General features: G+C 50.2%; 1 protein-coding gene across 7 annotated transcripts in view; it reads left to right on the top strand.

Moving 5' to 3' along the window:
* trip6 (thyroid hormone receptor interactor 6) overlaps positions 1–21,078 on the top strand; it is a 35,071-nt gene that overhangs the window by 12,220 nt on the left and 1,773 nt on the right. For 4 of the 7 annotated variants that reach the window (XM_087982739.1, XM_087982740.1, XM_087982738.1 and 1 more), the window contains 7 exons: positions 3,125–3,356; positions 8,955–9,112; positions 11,917–12,036; positions 12,686–13,474; positions 15,950–16,070; positions 17,036–17,205; positions 19,008–19,186. In XM_087982739.1, the coding sequence (XP_087838865.1) occupies positions 3,134–3,356; positions 8,955–9,112; positions 11,917–12,036; positions 12,686–13,474; positions 15,950–16,070; positions 17,036–17,205; positions 19,008–19,186 (1,760 nt within the window). In that variant the 5' untranslated portion in view covers positions 3,125–3,133. Of the gene's footprint in view, positions 1–2,241; positions 2,262–2,297; positions 2,402–2,904; positions 3,015–3,124; positions 3,357–8,954; positions 9,113–11,916; positions 12,037–12,685; positions 13,475–15,949; positions 16,071–17,035; positions 17,206–19,007; positions 19,187–21,078 lie in introns of those variants that run through there. The other 3 variants (XM_087982743.1, XM_087982741.1, XM_087982744.1) reach the window with 3 other exon arrangements.

Below are 21,078 nucleotides of genomic sequence, written 5' to 3'. Positions count from 1 at the left end.
TTGAAAATGCTTTTTCCTTGCCCTCTTTTTGCCAGTTTACTTTTCGCTAATGGGAACAATTTCACCCTACCAACTTTACCCAGAAACCTCCTGACCTTATAATTATTTGTAGCAACCTGTTCAAAGATATTACAGCCGACAGATGGTGCTTGAATTTAGGTGTTCTGATCGAGACGGTGAGACACCACCACTTCAGCACAAGATCCCTGTTCATGATCTTCTGCATCTCTCTCAAATCCCCTCTCCATCTTCATCCAGGATTTGTGTCTGAAAGAGGTCCCCTTGTCACATTTGTGGAATTCTCTCGCTACCTGCAAGGGGTAGACTTGTAGAAAATATCTGGAAGTTTAACAAGGTCCAAACCCTGGTCTCCGCAGCAAGGGTGAATAACATTGGATAAGGACAGACTCAAGGGACAAGGGGTCTGGCTGCAGGAAGCAAAGGGATGTCTCTGTTCTCTCCATCAGTCACCTTCCCATTCCTCCTTTTCCATGGCTCTCTCACCCAGGAAAGCCCACTAATGCTCCACAAGGAGCTCTGACATGTCAAAAACTTTTGTTCAAAGCAAGGAGAGTGATCCTTTTGCTAGCATTCACCTCTTAACATGAAAAGAAAAAGCTTATTAACCAGTACTTGGAGATCAGGATGTCAGCACAGTTCAGAATGTTCCACAGCCACTTTGATAAATGTTCGTATAGAGACTGTTCCCATGTCACTGCCCAAAGGGCTAGAATTGCTGGTGTTCTCAAACTCAGGAGTACAGAATAAGGCTAGAGTGACATGGATACATGGAGGTCATTACTGTCTTCCTCTTGCTCTCTCCCAGTTTGCCTCTCTGTCTGTTTGTTCCTCTCACTCCCTGGCCACTGCTCATATGCTCTCTAAGCCCCTCCCTCCTGTCTTCTCCCACTCTGCCCCTTCACACACATTCTGCCCTGCTCTCTCTATTTGCCAACACTCACCCACACAGATACACACCATCTCTCTGCTTGTTTCCCTCTCTCTCTATCTCTCTCTGCTCTTTCTGTGTTTGCACTTCACTGTCTCTGTCTGTCTGCCTCTCTCCCTTGCTTTCTCTGTGTCTGCCACTTTTGCTCAAACTCCTTGGCTCATGCTCTCTGTCTGACCTCTGACCCTGTTTTGCTCGCTTTCTGTCTGCCCTGCTCACTCACTCTCTCTGCCTGTCTTTCTCACTCTCTCTCTGCCTCGCTCACTCTCCCCGCCCTCTCTGCCTCTCTCTCTGTCTGTCCCCCCTTCTCTCTCTCTCTCTCTCTCCTCTCCCCCTCTCTCCCCTCCCCCCTCTCTCTCCCTCTCCCTCTCTCTCTGTTCCCCTTCTCTCTCTCTCTCTCTCCCCCCCGCCTCTCTCTCTTTGTCTGTTCTCCCCCCGTCTGTCTGTCTCTCTCCTCCCCCCCCCGCCTCTCTCTCTCTGTCTGTCTGTTTTCCCCCCCCCTCGTCTGTCTGTCTCTCTCGCTCTGTCTCTCTGTCTGCCCCTCTCGAGCTCTCTCTCTCTATCTGTCCCTCTCACTGGCTTATTCTTTCTGCCTCTCTGGTCATTGTCTGTCTCTATTACTCGCTGCTCCTATCTGCTCCTCTCGCTCTCACACTCACACTGTGACCCCCCTCTTGCTGACGCACTCTTTGCTCCTCTCACTATCTTTGACCCTCTCACTTGCTCGCTATTTTATGTCCTGTAGTTTGCTCACTGTCACTCTGCCCCTCTCAGTTCCTTTCTCTGTTGACCTCACTTATGCCCCCTCGCTCCTTTTCTGACTGCCTCCTTGCACTCACTCACTCTCTCTCTTTCTTTCTCTCTCTCTCTGCTTTTAACTTTTGTAAATCCCTCCCCAAATTTTGTTCTCCACATTGGTCACAGTTGGAATGAAAGAATTTTCGAGGTTGGAGTTAGGGTTAGTCTCCAGATTGGCTCATCTTTTTTCAAATGTAACAGCCTGGAGGGCTGGAATGGCCTACTCCTGTTCTGGTGAATAAAAGCTCCTGTGGGAGGAGGAGAGAGAGACATTTTTAAGCAAACAAATTAGCTGTCCTGATCATAAACCACTCTTCCTCCTTTCAAGGGCCACCTGCATCCTGTTCCTTGAATACAAAATGTTGAGAGTAAAAACAGCCGAATTGTTTTTCCTACTGGCTTCAACTCGCTGATGGCAGAGTGGAGAGATTCAACACTTGTTTGGCTGGGAGGGATTTATATTTTTGAATGCCACTGACCCGCTCTGCGTGTGTTAATCTCAGCACCATATTAGGTAAAATTGTGGATTCCTTCAGGCCCTGGTCTCCAGTCTCCAGGGGAATTCTTTCTTCACATTGTTTTTCTCTGTGTTCAGTCACTTCCAGAGAGGAAGGCGGATTCGGGAGCTGTGCTTCTGTCGATGATGGGAAAGATGTTGGTCAAAGTTTCTTGATTCTTTTATCCTGTTGCGACAAGTGGGCTTCAGGAGGGAAGGGGGACAGCAGAGTGAGAAGGGCGTTTTTATGACAGGATTTGATGTCTGCATTCTCACTTCCAAATTTCAATTTGTATGGGTTTCAAACTGAGATTGCACACACTTCCACCATTTTCTTTCTCTCAATCTTTCTCACATGCTGTCACTCATTCAATTTGTCTCTGTCCTTCACTCTCTTGCTTGCACCTCTTTATCATGCATTCTCTCACACATTCCTGTGTCCTCTCTCCCACTTACATGCTCCTTCTCTTGCTCCTCTCTCTCACACTGTTGCTCCCTCCCTCATGCTGATGCTGTCTTTCCATTTTTCCCTTTTCACTTTCTCTCCCTTTGCTCTTTCCCTCCTCTGCTCCTTGCTGTCTGTAACTATTTTGCTCCCTCCTTTTTCTCTCCGACTTGCTTTCCTTGTTTCATTCATTTGCTCTTATTGTCTCTTGCTTTCTCATTTTCTCTCTCTGCCCCCAGTCTTGCAATCCTCCATTAATCCCTTTCCCTCCCCTTGGATCACAGCCTTTCTCTCTCTCCACCACTGCAGCAAAGCAATATTGCTGGGTATTGAATTTTGATCAGTTCTGTTGTTTGAAAGGTGGAGATTTGATGCTGTCATCTCCTAGTGAGTCACACATGCAAGTTAATAATGATGTGTGTGTTTGACCCCTTAGGATTTGGTGATGTCTAGCCCGACTTGGCTTCCTCCAAAGTGCAGCAGTAACCTTCCGGAAAGCATTCCCGCCCCGGTGTTGGGCACGCCCTCCATCTCCGCATCGACTGTTTACCGGGAGCAGCAGAGACTCGAACCCACCACCGGTGCACTCAAATCCAAGCAGACCTTGTTAGTGCAAAATGGCAATCTGAGTGCAGGAGGGCCAGTACGATACACAGCACCGCAACCAGGTACCCAGTGTGGCGCACACAGCCAGTCAAGGAGCTCACTGTTACTGTTTGTATCTCTGGGCCAGGGCAAAACTCCTGGGACTGTTCAGTGTTTGGGGGCAATTATTGCAATCAGCCGAGCCCATTTCTCTTCATGTGGGTGTCATTGGTGGGCTAGCATCTTTTTGCTCATCCCTAATTGTCCTTTGAGAAGGTGGTGGTGAGCTGCCTGCTTGAACCCCACTGTAATCCTTGGGGCGTAGGAACAACCTCAGGGCTGTTCGAAAGGGAGATCCAGGGTTTTGACCCAGTGGCACTGAAGGAACAGCAATATAGTTCCAAGTCAGGGTGGTGAGTGGCTCGGAGGGGAGCATGCAGATGTGTTCCCACGTATCTGCTGCCCTCTTCCTTCGAGATGGTTGAGGGTTTGGAACTTGCTGTTAAAGGAGCCGTGGGAGTTACTGCAGTGGCTGGTGTAGATAATACCCACTGCTGCCAATGTGTGTTGTTGGTGGATGGGATGCCAGTCAAGTGAATTGCTTTGTCCTGGATGGCATCAAGCTTCTTGAATGTTGTTGGAGCTGACCCATCCAGACAAGTGGACAGTATTCTATAACACTCCTGACTTGTGCCTTGTAGATGGTGGGACAGGCTTCTGAGCAGTGATAAGGCCATTGACTGTTACGGGGAGACGGTTAGATTCTCTCTTGCTGAAGTTGTTCATATTAATGCCAAACCATGTCTGAATGCTGACTTGCTCCTTCTGTGTTCAGTTTCAGTATCGACATCCTGGGCGGCACGGTGGCACAGTGGTTAGCATTGCTGCTTCACAGCGCCAGAGACCCAGGTTCAATTCCCACCTCAGGCAACTGTCTGTGTGGAGGTTGCACATACTCCCCGTGTCTGCGTGGGTTTCCACCAGGTGCTCCGGTGTCCTCCCACACTCCAGAAAATGTGCAGGTTAGGTGAATTGGCCATGCTAAATTGCCCGTAGTGTTAGCTGAAGGGGTACATGTAGGGGAATGGGTCTGGGTGGGTTTCTCTTCGGAGGGTCGGGATGGACTTGTTGGGCCGAAGGGCCTGTTTCCACACTGTAAGTAATCTAACCTAATCTAAATCTAAAACGTTCACCGTGTGTTCATTATATATACCATTTCAGTATCTGAGAAATTACAATGGAGGCTGACCCATTGAGGATTAGATGAGGAGAGATTTCTTCACACAGGTTGTTGGGAATCTTTCAAATTCTCTACACCAAAAGGTTATGAATGCTCCAACATTAAATATGTTTAAGGCTGGGCTGAGCAGAGAATCAGGGAATCGAGAGATTTGGGGAGTGGACAGTAAAGGAGAATTGAAGCCCAAAATTAGCCCTGATTGTATTTGAATGGTAGAACAATCTTGAGAGACTGAACTGCCTATTGCTAATTCTTTTTTTTATGTTCTTGATGCCATTGGAACACACATTTGGAGCAGGGGCCAGTTTTATCGACTTGTTAGAAATAGGTGAAGCCATTACACAAGAGGCTGGATGAATTTTTACTTTATTTGGGGGTAGGCAACAGGAACTAGACACTGTGTCAAGTGGTCTGGATTCTAACTCTGACCTATCTCTATCCCAACACAAAAATAACAGATTTTCATTTCTATAGTGCCTTTCACCATCTCAGGGTAACTGAAAGCGCCTTGCAGCCAATGTAGGTCTTCTTGAATTGTAGTTGCTGTTGTAATGTAGAAATGGGGCAGTCAGTTTGTGCATGACAAGCCCTCTCAAGCAACTTTGAGCAAATGATCAGATCATTTTTCAAAGATGTTGGTTGAGAGGTAAGTATTGCCCCAAGGTTGTGGGGGAATTCCCTCTTTGCAGTAGTGCCATGGGATTTCTTTTACATCCACCCAAATGTTGATTTGTCTGTGTATCTTTGTGTGTGCATGCACATGTCTGTTGGCATCTGTGTGTGTCTGTGTCCACGTGTGTGTTTGCATTCATGTCCCTATGTGCATGTACATGTCTTGCCAATGTCTGAATGCGTGTATATGTCTGTGTCTACGACATGTATGTGCGTGCGTTGGACTGTGCTGGCATGCCTAAGCTTTCCCTTCCCCAATTTTGGACCTATCCCTGTCGTCATGGTTTCATTTGGAATTGTTTTTGGAATTTTCAGACTTCATTTAAAGTTAAAGAACTGAAATATTTCCCCTGTGTTATCCTGGATTCTGCTTAGCACTAGCTCCCACCCCTTGGAGAGACTGGAGCACTATCCGGATTCGAGGATGTTACTGACATATTTTTCCCTCTTGGACAAGCAACGAGCCAATGATTGGAGGATAAACTGATAGCTGAAGTTGGCCAGCTCCAAGTAGGCTTGCCAGGCAAAGATGGTGAACTGTGCAAGTCAGCAGTATACACAGGTGGTTTCTGTGCTTAGTTCTGCAAGGGTTAATCCCCTTGGCATGTCTGGAAAATTCCACTTCTGCTAAAGGAATCGCTTTCCTTACAAGGACATGCAGAGATTGAAGAAATTGTGTGCAGAGATTGAAGGGATGACGCACTCTGAGGCTAGCTGTCTGTTCCAACCCAGTAAGCCTGCTTTCCCAATGAAATCAAAAAGGCTGCTGTTTTAGCTTATGGTGATTCATCATCCCGCCCTTATCCCAGGTTCCTCCTGCATTAGGTTTGCAGAACACTCAAAAAGCTTCCCATTCTCCCAAGGCAGTTGAAATTCCAGTAGTGAATGTTTACATAAAGGAGGATCAGTTGCTAAGACTTTTGCCTGTTGGATTGAAGGTGCTGAGCAAAGTTCCACACCACACTTCAACACTCAATCCAGAGCAGTGCCTCAGTTGCTAGTGCTGAGGGAGCACTGCAACATTGAAGGGTCAGTACTGAGGGAGTGCCACACTGTCAAAGGGTCAGTGCTGAGGGAGCACTGCACTGTCGGAGGGTCAGTACTGAGGGAGTGCCACACTGTCAGAGGATCAGTGCTGAGGGAGCACCGTACTGTCGGAGGGTCAGTACTGAGGGAGCACCGTACTGTCGGAGGGTCAGTACTGAGGGAGCACCGTACTGTCGGAGGGTCAGCACTGAGGGAGCGCCGCACTGTCAGAGGATCAGGGCTGAGGGAGTGGGCACGATCGGAGGGTCAGTACTGAGGGAGCACCGTACTGTCGGAGGGTCAGCACTGAGGGAGCGCCGCACTGTCGGAGGGTCAGCACTGAGGGAGCGCCGCACTGTCGGAGGGTCAGCACTGAGGGAGCGCCGCACTGTCAGAGGATCAGGGCTGAGGGAGTGGGCACGATCGGAGGGTCAGTACTGAGGGAGCACCGTACTGTCGGACGGTCAGTACTGAGGGAGAGCCGCACTGTCGGAGGGTCATTGCTGAGGGAGTGCTGCACTGTCGGAGGGTCATTGCTGAGGGAGCGCTGCACTGTTGGAGGGCCAGCATTGAGGGAGCACTACACTGTCGGAGGGTCAGTGCTGAGGGAGCGCCGCACTGTCGGAGGGTCAGTGCTGAGGGAGCGCCGCACTGTCGGGGGGTCAGCGCTGAGAGAGCGCCGCACTGTCGGAGCGCCAGCGCTGAGGGAGCGCAACACTGTCGGGGTGCCAGCGCTGAGGGAGCGCCGCACTGTCGGGGTGCCAGCGCTGAGGGAGCGCCGCACTGTCGGGGTGCCAGCGCTGAGGGAGCGCCGCACTGTCGGAGGGTCAGCGCTGAGGGAGCGCCGCACTGTCGGAGGGTCAGCGCTGAGGGAGCGCCGCACTGTCGGAGGGTCAGCGCTGAGGGAGCGCCGCACTGTCGGAGGGTCAGCGCTGAGGGAGCGCCGCACTGTCGGAGGGTCAGCGCTGAGGGAGCGCCGCACTGTCGGAGGGTCAGCGCTGAGGGAGCTCCGCACTGTCGGAGGGTCAGCGCTGAGGGAGCGCCGCACTGTCGGAGGGTCAGCGCTGAGGGAGCTCCGCACTGTCGGAGGGTCAGCGCTGAGGGAGCTCCGCACTGTCGGAGGGTCAGCGCTGAGGGAGCTCCGCACTGTCGGAGGGTCAGCGCTGAGGGAGCTCCGCACTGTCGGAGGGTCAGCGCTGAGGGAGCTCCGCACTGTCGGAGGGTCAGCGCTGAGGGAGCTCCGCACTGTCGGAGGGTCAGCGCTGAGGGAGCTCCGCACTGTCGGAGGGTCAGCGCTGAGGGAGCTCCGCACTGTCGGAGGGTCAGCGCTGAGGGAGCTCCGCACTGTCGGAGGGTCAGCGCTGAGGGAGCTCCGCACTGTCGGAGGGTCAGCGCTGAGGGAGCTCCGCACTGTCGGAGGGTCAGCGCTGAGGGAGCTCCACACTGTCGGAGGGTCAGCGCTGAGAGAACGCCGCACTGTCGGAGGGTTAGCGCTGAGGGGCAGAAGTGACGCGATACCAGGTTATAGTCCAACAGATTTATTTGAACTCACAAGCTTTCAGAGTGCTGCCCCATCATCGGGAGGTGAAGTGCAGAGTGGCACATAGACACAGAATTTATAGCGGAGAGATCAAAAGATCATCCGAATGGTGTGAATGGAGTTAAGACAGATTGAATGATAAGTCACTGCAGGTGATTAAAAGTGTCAACAGCTGAATAGCAAGGTAAGGGGATGAACTATAATCCAATTAATTGAGGCAGAGAGATAATCACAAGAAAAATGAAAACAAGGTGGTGCTGGAGACAAACCAAGTGGCTGGAATTACATGGTGGGTATTAGAGTTGAGGGTCTAACCAAAATGGCAAGTAATCCAAACAGTACAAACTATTTAAGGCAGAGCAATCCTAACAACATATCAAGGTGATGGTGTCGAAACAGGAGAGTAAGGAAGATTTTATAGATACAGAAACAGTACGGTGGGGTCACATGTCGCACGACATGAAGCCAAGATCACAGTTGAGGCCAAAACCTGTAAAGTTCTACCAGGTCTAGACAGGTTAGAGACAGGAAGGGTGTCCCTGATGGTGAGGTAGTCCAAAACCAGGCTTGTAGCTTAAGGATAAGGGGTAAACGTTTAAAGACTGAGATAAGGAGAGATTTCTTCCCCCAGAGAGTGGACAGCCTGTGGAATTCATGACCATAGAAGGTGGTTGAGGCCGAAGCATTGTGTTCTCAAGGAGGAGGTAGAATAGCTAAATGCAACATGGTCTATGGGAGGACTAGAGTACTGAGCAAAGTGATCATGATGAATGGTGGAGTGGGCTTGAGGGATCGAACGGCCTGCTCCTACACAGAGTTTCTGTTTCTATGAAAAGCTGCTTTTCCTGTTGTCATGGGCAAATGTTTATTCCTCATCCTGTATCATTAATTGTTGCTTTTCATGTGGGAGCTTGCTGTATAAAATATGTGATCTCTATATTACAATGGTAGCTGGGGTTTGAGAGGTTTTTGAGGAATTGTGCTGTGGCTGGAGAATGAGAAATATGTCCCACATGTGCACACAATGTCCTACACACAGGCTCCCACACCACAAACGTAGAGATGCCCACACATGTACATACGTATCCATGTGCCCATACATACATACAGACCGCACACACACTTGCATGCCCCAAACACATCACACAATTCCATGGCCACAGGGAACACTCTGATAATCACACTCCTGGTCTTTTCCGACAGGACTAGAATTGCAGGCGCCTGCCGAAGGTTCTGGGTTGTTCCAGCCCTCGACAACCATGTCTGCTGAGCATCGCTACCCCCCGGGGTCAGGAGCCAGGGAGGAGCGGACCCCTGTGTCATGGAGTCAGGCACAACCACAGGTGCCCCATGAGACACAGGTGAGGATCCCACCATGGATGGGGAGCTGAATTCACATGGCTGTCTTCCAGCTGAGGCAGTGGACAGGGTAACAACAAGGCTGTTCGACTCTGGTCGGCAGCGCATACTGAATTATTGCAGTGTGTGCATTAGATAGTAGAAAATAAACTGGATTTTAAACAGAGTCCATGTCTACGTTTTAGTGAGAGCTTTATTTCAGTTAATCATATTCCTTAAAACTCTATCCCCAGCCCTGATTACTAGCTCCCTATATTTTTTAAAAACAAATTCACATCCAATTAACCCTTACTTAATGTATCCATCAATTGTTCCCTCATTATATTAGGTCTTAAGGATCCATTCAGACTGTATTCAGTGATAACTGTGAGCACATGAAGGAGGGAGCCATTTTAAACAGCTAAAAACTGCTTGTCAGCATCTATGGCAGAGAAAGTAGGGTGGCTCAGTGGTTAGCACTGCTGCCTCACAGCGCCAGGGGCCTGGATTCAATTTCCACCTCGGGCAACTGTCTGTGTGGAGTTTGCACATTCTCCCCGTGTCTGCATGGGTTTCCTCCAGGTGCTCCGGTTTCCTCCCATAGTCCAAAGATGTGCAGCTTAGGTGAATTGGCAATGCTAAATTGCCCATAGTGTTAGGTACATTAGTCAGGGGTAAATGTAGGGGAATAGGTCTGGGTGGGTTGCTCTTCAGAGGGTCGGTGTGGACTTGTTGGGCCGAAGGGCCTGTTTCCATGCTGTAGGGAACCTAATCTAATCTAATGCTTTGGGCCCTGTGACCAAGTGACAGTAACCATCAGTTCTGAAGAAGGGTCACTGGTACCATAACATTAACTCTGCTTTCTCTCCACAGATGCTGCTAGACCTGCTGAGTTTCTTCAGCAATTTCAGTTTTTGTTTCAGATTTCCAGCATCCACGGTGCTTCAGATTTTTAAAAACTGTTACTGATTGATTCTTGCTTTGATATTAAGAATAGCTTCCTTCCCAAATAATAACAGCATTGTCTTGATGATCTTCAGAACAGACAGACTTTATTAAAGGTAATGAAGCTCCGTTTTTACATTGGAACGAATAATTGTGGGAAGATTTCAGGAGCAGGATGAGGCCTTTCAGACCCTCTAGCCTGTCCTCGCATTCAGTTTAAACATGGCGAATCTGAATCTACCTTGTTTGGTGCCTTATCTTTACTCCCAACCAAAATCTTATTCTCAATCTTGAATTGACAATCCCCCAGCCCCCGATCTCCCCATCTGTTTATGTGAGGAAGTCCAATCCTCAGTACTTAAGAGTCATAGAGATGTACAGCACGGAAACAGACCTTTCGGTCCAGTCCATCCATTCCGAGCAGATATCCCAACCCAATCTAGTCCCACCTGCCAGCACCCGGCCCATATCCCTCCAAACCCTTCCTATTCATATACCCATCCAGAAGTCTTTTCAATGTTGCAATTGTACCAGCCTCCACCACTTCCTCTGGCAGTTCATTCCATACACGTATCACCCTCTGCGTGAAAAAGTTTCCCCTCTCTCCCTAAACCTATGCCCTCTAGTTCTGGACTCCCCGACCCCCCAGGAAAAAGACCTTGCCTATTTACCCTATCCATGTCCCTCATGATTTTATAAACCTCTATAAGGTCACCCCTCAACCTCCGATGCTCCAGGGAAAACAGCCCCAGCCTGTTCAACCTCTCCCTATAGCTCAGATCCTCCAACCCTGGCAACATCCTTGTAAATCTTTTCTGAACCCTTTCAAGTTTCACAACATCTTTCCGATAGGAAGCAGACCAGAATTGCGTGCAATATTCCAACAGTGACCTAACCAACGTCTTGTACAGCCGCAACATGACCTCCCAACTCCTGTACTCAACACTCTGACCAATAAAGGAAAGCATACCAAATGCCTTCTTCACTATCCTATCTACCTGAGACTCCACTACAGGACAGTTTCCAAAAGTGTTTGTCAGCAATTAAGGCCATAAACCCATCTTGTATGGCTTTTTAAAAGCTTTGGGGATATCTCCACTCAAAACTATTTGCTTTGTCACTAAACAGCAAATAATTGGCAACAAAAGCAGAAGTTGCTGGAAAACTCAACAGGTCTGGCAGTATCTGTGAAGATAAATCAAAGTTAACATTTCAGGTTCAGTGACCTAGCCTTACCCCAGTTGACAGTTGTCTTTCATTTCTGACTCCCAAGAAGTCAAATGGCAAACCCCCTGCAACCTAGTAATGTCCAAACAGTTCCATATTCCAGTTCTTAAAAGCCAAAAATACATGTTCCCCAAACAGAGTACCGCATTGTCTCTCTTTTGGGTGAGGCCAAGCCCCAGTTTGTTCTCCCAGGTTAATGCAAAAATATTGAGTGGCCGCTATTTTATAGAAGAGTCGGTCAGGGGATGAGTTGAGATCCTCTCCTCAGTGTCCTGGGTCTTCTGTTTGTCCTTGAAACAACATTGCCAAAAAAAATTAGGTGGCCATTATCATTTTGCTATTTGTGGAAGCTTGCTGTGCGCAAACCGGCCACCACACTTCTAGCAGTATAAGAGTGACCACAAAGAAACACCAGTTACTGTGAATTGCCTCACGTGTCATGAGGTAACAAAAGGCATTTTCGAAATGCAAGTCACTTGTATTGGAGAAGGGTAAGCATTTGAGGAGTTGTGAGATAAGAGCAGGGTCAATTGGTTGGGTGTTAATTGAACGTTAGCTGAACTGACCCTGTGTAGGGTCAATCGATACTCCCCACCGCCAACCCAGACAGTTTCTACACCAGGAAATGTCTCTTTAACCCTGTCTTGTTTTACAGACAAGGCCTCTGGAGAAGCCTGTGAATCGCCCCTCAAGTATCGACGCAGAGATTGACTCGTTGACCAGCATGTTGGCTGATATGGAGAATAACTCACCGTTCCAACCCCGGACTAGACAGGTGAGAGGGCAGCAGCTGAAGGTTCTCTGGGAGTTTCAGGCCATCGGGGTCAGGGGGCTCACTAGGCCATCGGCTCAGTATGGGTCGCCAAGCCAAGATGGCCTGGAATCACATTGTGGATGAGGGTCAGAAGGGCACTGTGTCGATGGGAGACACGTGTAGAGATTGTGACAAAGTCAGCCAGTTGGACCTCAGCCCTGGTTGACAGATAAGAGCAGAAGTGTCAGACATTCTGTTCATTCTGAGAGGTGACTCTGAGAGGGCTGGATTAGTGTCAGTGTAAATAAAGGGTGATATGGTGATGGGATACCCACGTGTGTGGATTTATTTTAACAGCGACACCATGTCAGTGAGGACGATAGGATAACCGAGTTGATGGGTGCCTCAGGTCTTTGGTTAGCCAGGGCCTAGAGGGGCACTAGGTCAGTCTGATCTAAGGTTAACAGGGTTAAAGTTTTTGACCTTGAGGGCCAAAGGATTAATGGGATCATAAGATCAAAGTGCCCTTTGATTCAGAGAAAATGGTCAGTGGCAGTTACAGAGTTGTCATGAGACTGATTTGACTTTGGATTGTAACTGTTATTCTCTAATTGGGAATGTAATTATTTTTCTTAAGCCTCTAACACTTTATTTTTGTTTTCTTTTGCAGAATTATGACAGTAGCATTGCTCCAGGCATGACTCCCTATCATTCCCAACCAGCCAACATTCCAGCCAAACAACTGCCCACGTACAAACCCATGGCTCAGCCGTCTGTTACCATGACAACAAAGGCACCAGGGCAGGCTGAGGCCTACTCTGCCTCTAGGCCAGTTGCCTATGGCAACACCTCCCACCCTCCAGCCTATAGCACCTCAGCACATCCTGGGGCCTACAACACTGCCTCCTCGCCTCAGGCTGGGGCCTACACTTCAGCCTCTGTTCCGAGACCGTACCCTCAGCCTGTGGCAGCTTCCTACACCACAGCCTCGACATCCACGGGCCCAGCCTTCAACGTGCAGGTCAAAGTGGCCCAGCCAGTGCTAAATTACACCCAGCCCGGTCGCCAGGCCGAGCAAGCCTATGCGCCTCCCCCACCACGACAGATCTCCCCCTCCTACTTTCACCAGCACCCTGAGCCGGCCTACCGAACCCAACAGCACAGGTATCCCGAGCTGGCATACGTTTCAGTCCCTCAGGCCCCAGAGCCCCCCCAGGCCTCTCCGAACTGGTACCCACCTGCCCACTTTGGGGGATCTCCCAGCCTCCCGGACACGTCCTACGGCCCTGAGGGAATGTACGGGAATGCCAGGAAACCGGAGCACTCCTTCTATGGAGGAGGCTCCAAATTGCCAGGACAGGCATACCAGCCATTAGGAAACAAGAAGGGCAGTTACAGTGAGGAACTACCCCCTCCACCACCGCCACCTCCACCAACCAACACCAGTCACCACCTGAAGGTAAGACCAGGTCCACCCACTGCAATGTGCCTGTTAGAAAGGAAATCTTTAATGTGCTTCACAGGAGCGAGTGTGGAAGGACATTTGACATAGTTGCACAAGGTTGATATTAGGATAGGTGACCAAAAACGTGGTTTTCAGAGTATTTAAAAGGAGGAGAGAGAGAGAGAGAGATGAAGAGAGTTTCGGGAGGGAATGCCAGAGCTCTGGACCCAGGCAGCTGAAGGCATGGCCAGCAATGATGGAGTGATGGGAATCGGGGGATGGTCAAAGAGGCTGGAATTGGAAGAGTTTACAGAGGCAGAGAGGTTTGTGGGACTGCAGGAGGTTACAGAAATAGGGAGGGGGTGTAGGGACTGGAGGGGGTTACAGAGATAGGGAGGGGGTGTAGGGGCTGGAGGGGGTTACAGAAATAGGGAGGGGGTGTAGGGGCTGGAGGGGATGACAGAAATAGGGAGGGGGTGTAGGGGCTGGAGGGGGTTACAGAGTTAGGGAGGGGGTGTAGGGGCTGGAGGGGGTTACAGAGTTAGGGAGGGGGTGTAGGGACTGGAGGGGGTTCCAGAGTTAGGGAGGGGGTGTGGGGGCTGGAAGGGTTTACAGAGATAGGGAGGGTGGTGTAGGGGCTGGAGGGGGTTATAGAGATAGGGAGGGGGTGTAGGGGCTGGAGGATGTGACACAGATAGGGAGGGGGAGTAGGGGCTGGAGGGGGTTACAGTTAGGAAGGGGGTGTGTGGACTGGAGGGGATTATAGAGATAGGGAGGGGGTATAGGGGCTGGAGGGGGTTACAGAGATAGGGAGGGGGTATAGGGGCTGGAGGGGGTTACAGAGATAGGGAGGGGGTGTAGGGACTGGAGGGGGTTACAGAGATAGGGAGGGGGTATAGGGGCTGGAGGGGGTTACAGAGATAGGGAGGGGGTGTAGGGGCTGGAGGGGGTTACAGAGATAGGGAGGGGGTGTAGGGGCTGGAGGGGATTATAGAGATAGGGAGGGGATGTAGGGGCTGGAGGGGATTATAGAGATAGGGAGGGGTGTATGCGTGGAGGGTTTTGAATGATGAAGGGAAGGTGGTAACTGATAACCAGGGAGATGAAGAGCAGCGGTTTGAATGAGCTTCGGTTTGTGTTCAGTCCAGATTTGTGCTTGCTCTGCTATTAGCCGTCGGCCTTACAGGAAGCTGTGTATGATGAGCTAAGGGTGGTGCTGGTCAGGTCTGATCGGGGTTAGGATGTAGTGAGGGTGCCAGTGACAGGAAGGTCAGGAGCTCGCATGGGAGCACAGATTGAAGAGAATGAGCAAAAGAACTCCAGGGGCACTTGAGAATTTGTTTGATGTGGTGAGTTGCTTTGATCTGGAGGGTTGCCTGAAAAGTTGATGAAAACAGATTCAATGGGAACTCTCAAAAGCAATTTGGGAAATTATTTGTAAGGGTAAAAATTGTACAGCTAAAGAGGAAAGGAGCTAGGTTATAGATAATTCAATAGCTCTTTCAAAATAGCAAGTACAGATTGGATGGGCCAAGTGGTCTCCCCTTATGCTCTACAGTTCAGTTGTTAAGTTGGCTGAAATAGCTTACAGGTTGCTGGGTTATTTAACCACATGGCTATGGATCTGGAGTCACATGCGGCCCAGACAGGTAAGGACAGCAGGGTTCCTGGGATTGGCTGATCTGGAATTCCACATTCCCGGCTTGCACTTCCATAACCTTGGAACCCTCTATACAACAGGAATTAACCCACCCTGCTCTGAAATATATTCAGTCACCCCCATCTTCACTGCCTTCTGAAGCAGAGTGTTCCAGAGCCACATAACCCTCTGAGAGGGGAAAAGAAAGTTCTTCTCATCTCTGTCGTCAAGGGCCAATTGTTGCCCTGGTAAACCAGATGAAGGTGAGGGTGGGATCTGGAACCAGGGATGATGTCAGTGAGCACTCCCTCACACAAAGGGCAGGGCAAGTCTGGAACTCTTTTTTCGCCCCCCCCCACCCCCACCCACAAGGTGAGATTGACAAAGAGAGACATTTGACGTAGAGACAGTGTTGCTGGATGAGTAATCCAGAAGCCCAGCCTCAAGCCTAAGTACTGAGACCAACCAATATCTGAATGCAGAAATATTCTGGAAGTGAAAGCAATTCTCGGGAATGGTGCATGGGAAACTGTTGACAGTTGCTGTGAAAGCCCATCTGATTACTTTTACCCAGCCTGGCCTCCACACATCCTTACAGTGAGCGTGGTGTTTGTGAACAACCCCCCGGCCTCATCAGCCATTCAGTTCAGGGGCAGTAACTGCTGCCCAAGACAGCACGAATGGCTGAAGGAAACCAGTTACATCGGGGCAAGAAAGTGGTAGGGATAAAGTCCAGGTGTGCATCCGTGCAGTGTAGTGAGGCAGTAGCATTGGGGTCAATGAGGCTTTCAAATAGTGGACACTGCTTCCAGACCGTCTCTTCACGTCAGTAATGTCTCTGCTGTCCTCAGGCGCCATGCGGACCTCCTGCAGGGGGTCAGGCCCAAGTCAGCAGGCCAGAGGAAGAGCTCGATCAGATCACCAAGAAACTGGTCCACGACATGAACAACCCCCCGACCGAGGAGTATTTCGGTGAGTGTCCCGCATGTAGCGTGGAAGGGGGTGGGGGTGAAAGGTTGTGTGGGGAGGGGAGGTGCATGAATAGCACACACCGTCCTAGCTGAGGAAGTGGAATCAGGATAAACTGACCCCAGCAGCAGAAGGATCGGGAAACAAAGGGACAAATAGTGAAGAGAATCGGCAGGAGAACCCAAGGGCAAGATGGGAATTCTTTAACGTGAAGAGTCATAGAGATGCACAGCATGGAAACAGACCCTTTGGTCCAACCCGTCCATGCCGACCAGATATCATTTTTGTGATTGGAACACAATCACAAGCCACACCACCCTCTGAGAGGAGGGAAAAAAAACGTTCTTCTCATCTCTATCATGAAGGGCCAATTGCTGCCCTGGTAAACCAGATGAAAGTGAGGGTAGGATCTGGAACAGTGAAAATAGATTCAGTTGGAAGTTCCAAAAAGGAGTGGGATAAATACCAAGGTTGTAAGGTTTGTGAGAGTAAGGCCTGTGAGTGGGTGGGTCTTCACTGGATAGCTTTCGAGGGGCTAGTACAGGCTGAGTGATCTCAATGGTCCCTTGCAGTGTTGTAATCTCGCTGTCTAAAGCAGAACGGATGGGGCAGGGAGCAGCAACAGGAATTGTTGGTTGAACTCTGAGGGTCTGGCAGCGTCTGGGGTGAAAGCAGAGGTAATGTTTCAATTGTGGTGGTTTTTCATCAGAGCCCAGCCAGAGCTGGAGCCTGATCAGTTCAAGAATGACTCGATAGTTCTTAACCATTAAGGTTATGTAGTGGTGAAGAAATCAAATGTTTATGCATTCCCCCCAGCCCATTCCCCACCCGTACCAGGGTTAAAGGGAAGGAGTTCCCTTAGCTCGTTAGTTATTTGGTCAGTCTGGTTGGCAGTCAGTTGTACGTTATTGATTCTTCTTGCTGTGGTTGCTGGTGCCTCTGAGCGTTGTTCATTCTTGCGTTGGCAGGACGTTGTGCTCGCTGTGGGGAGAATGTGGTTGGAGATGGGACTGGCTGCATTGCAATGGACCAAGTCTTTCATGTCGATTGTTTCACCTGCATGACCTGCCGCTGCCGATTGAGAGGCCAGCCCTTCTACGCCATTGACAAGAAGTCATACTGCGAGTCCTGTTACATCGTAAGTACCACACACGGCCGGTTACGGTGTACAGAACACACGGCCGGTTACGGTGTACAGAACACACGGCCGGTTACGGTGTACAGAACACACGGCCGGTTACGGTGTACAGAACACATGGCCGGTTACGGTGTACAGAACACACAGTCGGTTACGGTGTACAGAACACACGGCCGGTTACGGTGTACAGAACACACGGTCGGTTACGGTGTACAGAACACACAGTCGGTTACGGTGTACAGAATACACGGCCGGTTACGGCGTAGGGGACACGCGGCCGTCTACGGCGTGGGGGACAGGCGGCCGTCTACGGCGTGGGGGACAGGCGGCCGTCTACGGCGTGGGGGACAGGCGGCCGTCTACGGCGTGGGGGACAGGCGGCCGTCTACGGCGTGGGGGACAGGCGGCCGTCTACGGCGTGGGGGACAGGCGGCCGTCTACGGCGTGGGGGACAGGCGGCCGTCTACGGCGTGGGGGACAGGCGGCCGTCTACGGCGTGGGGGACAGGCGGCCAGCTGCGGTGTGCGGAACGCGTGGCCGGTTACGGTGCACAAACTGCACGTCAGTTATGATGTACACAGTACTCGGTTGGTTGCAATCTGTGCATCGTGCATGTAGCCTACCGTTGGTTACGAGGTATGTAGCATGCAGCTGGATGTGGTGAATGTGCTGTGCACCTTGTCTGACTCACATAGCACAGACCTGGTTACTGTGTGTGTAGGGCCAGCCATCACAATGGCCAAACACTGGCCAACGGTGATCTCTAGAGGCTGCTACTTGTTACTGCTCCTTTTCGCAGCACAGTGAAAAGGCGCTGTATCTGTGTGAACATTGCATCCTGACACAACATTCTGACTGAGGATGGGGGGGCTGCGTGCTGATTAACAAGAACACCAACACCAGAACCCAGTTTTGTTGTGACAGTGAGCCACAGAAACATGGTCACTAAAGTAAATAAGTATGATCTGGATCATTATTGTTTTACTGTTTGTGGGAGCGTGCTGTATGCAGGTGGTTTCTGCTGTTCCAGCAATGACTACACTTCCATAAGTACTTCATCCCAAAGTACAGGCACAGTTTGTTCTTGTTGATTCAGTGTTTAGTCAAGTACTTTCTTGGCATTGCTCTGGAATGTGGGCCTGGCCAGTGTCTGAGAGACCTTGCTGTGCCATTCCTTTGTCAGATGGTGCACCGGCAGTCCCGAGGAGAAAGTGAGCACTGCAGGTGCTGGAGATCAGAGTCGAGAGTGCGGTGGTGGAAAAGCACAGCAGGTCAGGCAGCATCCAAGGAGCATGAGTATAACGTTTCGGGCATAAGTCCTTTCCTTTATGCTCTAAGCGTCGATTCTCCTGCTCCTCGGATGCTACCTGACCTGCTGTGCTTTTCCAGCACTGCACTCTCAACCAGCAGTTCCTGTCTGCCTGGGCTCCTGTGAAGAAGGGCCTGTGCCCGAAACGTCGAATCTCCTGTTCCCTGGATGCTGCCTGACCTGCTGTGCTGTTCCAGCAATAAAGTTTCAACTTTGATCTCCAGCATCTGCAGACCTCACTTTCTCCTCCTGTGAGGGCTGGCTTCCCAGACCTGTGGAACCAGGTTGATTTAAGGTGTTCTAACAGCCAGGAAAAAAGGATTGCCTTAAACCAGTGAGAGTGGCAGCTGGAGACAAGGAACGGTGGTGGGGAAGAGAGTGGGGAATGGGAACAGCTGAACGGGAAGGAGTGACAATCTGAGAGCTGTGGCCTTGTATTGAATGCACTTTGAGCTGGCTTGGTGTGATGGTGTGATTTTATCTTTCCCCACAGAACACTCTGGAACAGTGTTCCGTTTGCTCCAAAGCTATCATGGACAGGATCCTGCGAGCTATGGGTCGAGCCTATCATCCCCAGTGCTTTACCTGTGTTGTCTGTCACCAGTGTCTGGATGGGATCCCATTCACTGTGGATGCTACCAGCCAGATCCACTGCATTGAGGATTTCCACATGTACGTTGCCCTGTGTTATAAATACTAAAGATCTCTCTATTCTTTAAACTTGCTCAACACTCTCTCCATCAAACACTCCTACGACAGGTACAGCACATGGTTAGCACTGAGTAAAGCACTCTCTACTCTTTTCAACTGAAAGTAAAACTTCCCTCCACACTGTCCTCCACCAAGCAAGGAGGTTGAATCTCTCATCAAAAGGAAGAAGGCTTATGTTAGGATGAGATGTGAAGGCTCAGGTAGGGCGCTTGAGAGTTACAAGTTCTCCAGGAAAGACCTAAAGAGAGAGCTAAGAAGAACCAGGAGGGGACATGAGAAGTCGTTGGCAGATAGGATCAAGGAAAATCCTAAAGCTTTCTACAGGTATATCAGGAACAAAAGAATAACGAGAGAAAGATGAGGGCCAATCAAGGACAGTAGTGGGAAATTGTGCGTGGAAGCCGAGGAATTTGGGGAAGCGCTAAAGGATTATTTTTCATCAGCATTCACACTGGACAAAGACATTGTTGTCAAGGAGAATACTGAGATACAGGGATACCATTCTAGATGGGATTGAGGTTCACAAGGAGGTGGTGTTAGCAATTCTGGGAAGTGCGAAAATGGATAAATACCCTGGAATTCTCTGGGAAGCCAGTGAGGAGATTGCAGAGCCTTTGGCTTTGATCTTTATGTCGTCATTGTCTACAGGAATAGTGCCAGAAGACTGGAGGATAGCAAATATTGCCCCCTTGTTCAAGAGACAACCCTAGTAATTATAGACCAGTGGGCCTTACTTCAGTTGTGGGTAAAGTGTTGGAAAGGATTAGAATCATCTAGGAAGAAATAAGTTGATTAGGGAAAGTCAGCACGGTTTTGTGAAGGGTAGGTCATGCCTCACAAACCTTATTGAGTTCTTTGAGAAGAAGACCAGGTGGATGAGGATAAAGCAGTTAATGTGGTGTATGTGGATTTCAGTAAGGTGTTTGATAAGGTTCCCCATGGTAGGCTATTGTACAAAATACAGAGGCTTGGGATTGAGGGTGATTTAGTGGTTTGGATCAGAAATTGGTTAGCTGAAAGATGACAGAGGGTGGTGGTTGATGGGAAATATTCATTGTGGAGTTCAGTTACTAGTGGGGTACCACAAGGATCTGTTTTGGGGCCACTGCTGTTTGTCATTTTTACAAATGACCTGGATGAGGGTGTAGAAGGATGGGTTAGTAAATTTGCAGTTGACACTAAGGTTGGTACAGTTGTGAATAGTGCTGAAAGATGTTGTAGGTTACAGAGGGACATCAGTAAGCTGCAGAGCTGGGCTGACAGGTGGTAAATGGAGTTCAGTGTGGAAAAGTGTGCGGTGATTCACTTTGGAAGGAGCAACAGGAATACAGAGTACTGGGCTAATGGTAAGATTCTTGATGGTGTGGCTGAGCAGAGAGATCTGTGTTCATGTACATAGATCCCTGATTGCCACCCAGGTTGATAGGGTTGTTGAGAAGGAATACTGACCCTCCGACAGTGCCCTTTCCCTCAGCACTGACCCTCTGACGGTACCGACGCCCTCAGCACTGACCCTCTGACGGTACCCACGCCCTCAGCACTGACCCTCCGACAGTGCGGCACTCCCTCAGCATTGACCCTCCGACAGTGCCCACTCCCTTAGCACTGACCCTCCGACAGTGCCCACTCCCTTAGCACTGATACCCCGACTGTGCTCACTCCCTCAGCACTGACCCTCCGACAGTGCGGCATTCCCTCAGCACTGACCTTCCGGCAGTGCAGCACTCCCTCAGCACTGACCCTCCAACAGTGCGGCACTCCCTCAACACTGACCTTCCAGCAGTGCGGCATTCCCTCAGCATTGACCCTCCGACAGTGCCCACTCCCTTAGCACTGATACCCCGAATGTGCTC

This window comes from Chiloscyllium plagiosum, unplaced genomic scaffold (assembly GCF_037043375.1).
Source record: "Chiloscyllium plagiosum isolate Xiang-an unplaced genomic scaffold, Cpla_swu_hap1 HiC_scaffold_44, whole genome shotgun sequence".
In the NCBI taxonomy this organism is placed as follows: domain Eukaryota; kingdom Metazoa; phylum Chordata; class Chondrichthyes; order Orectolobiformes; family Hemiscylliidae; genus Chiloscyllium; species Chiloscyllium plagiosum.
This window is presented reverse-complemented; position numbering and strand designations above follow the sequence as displayed.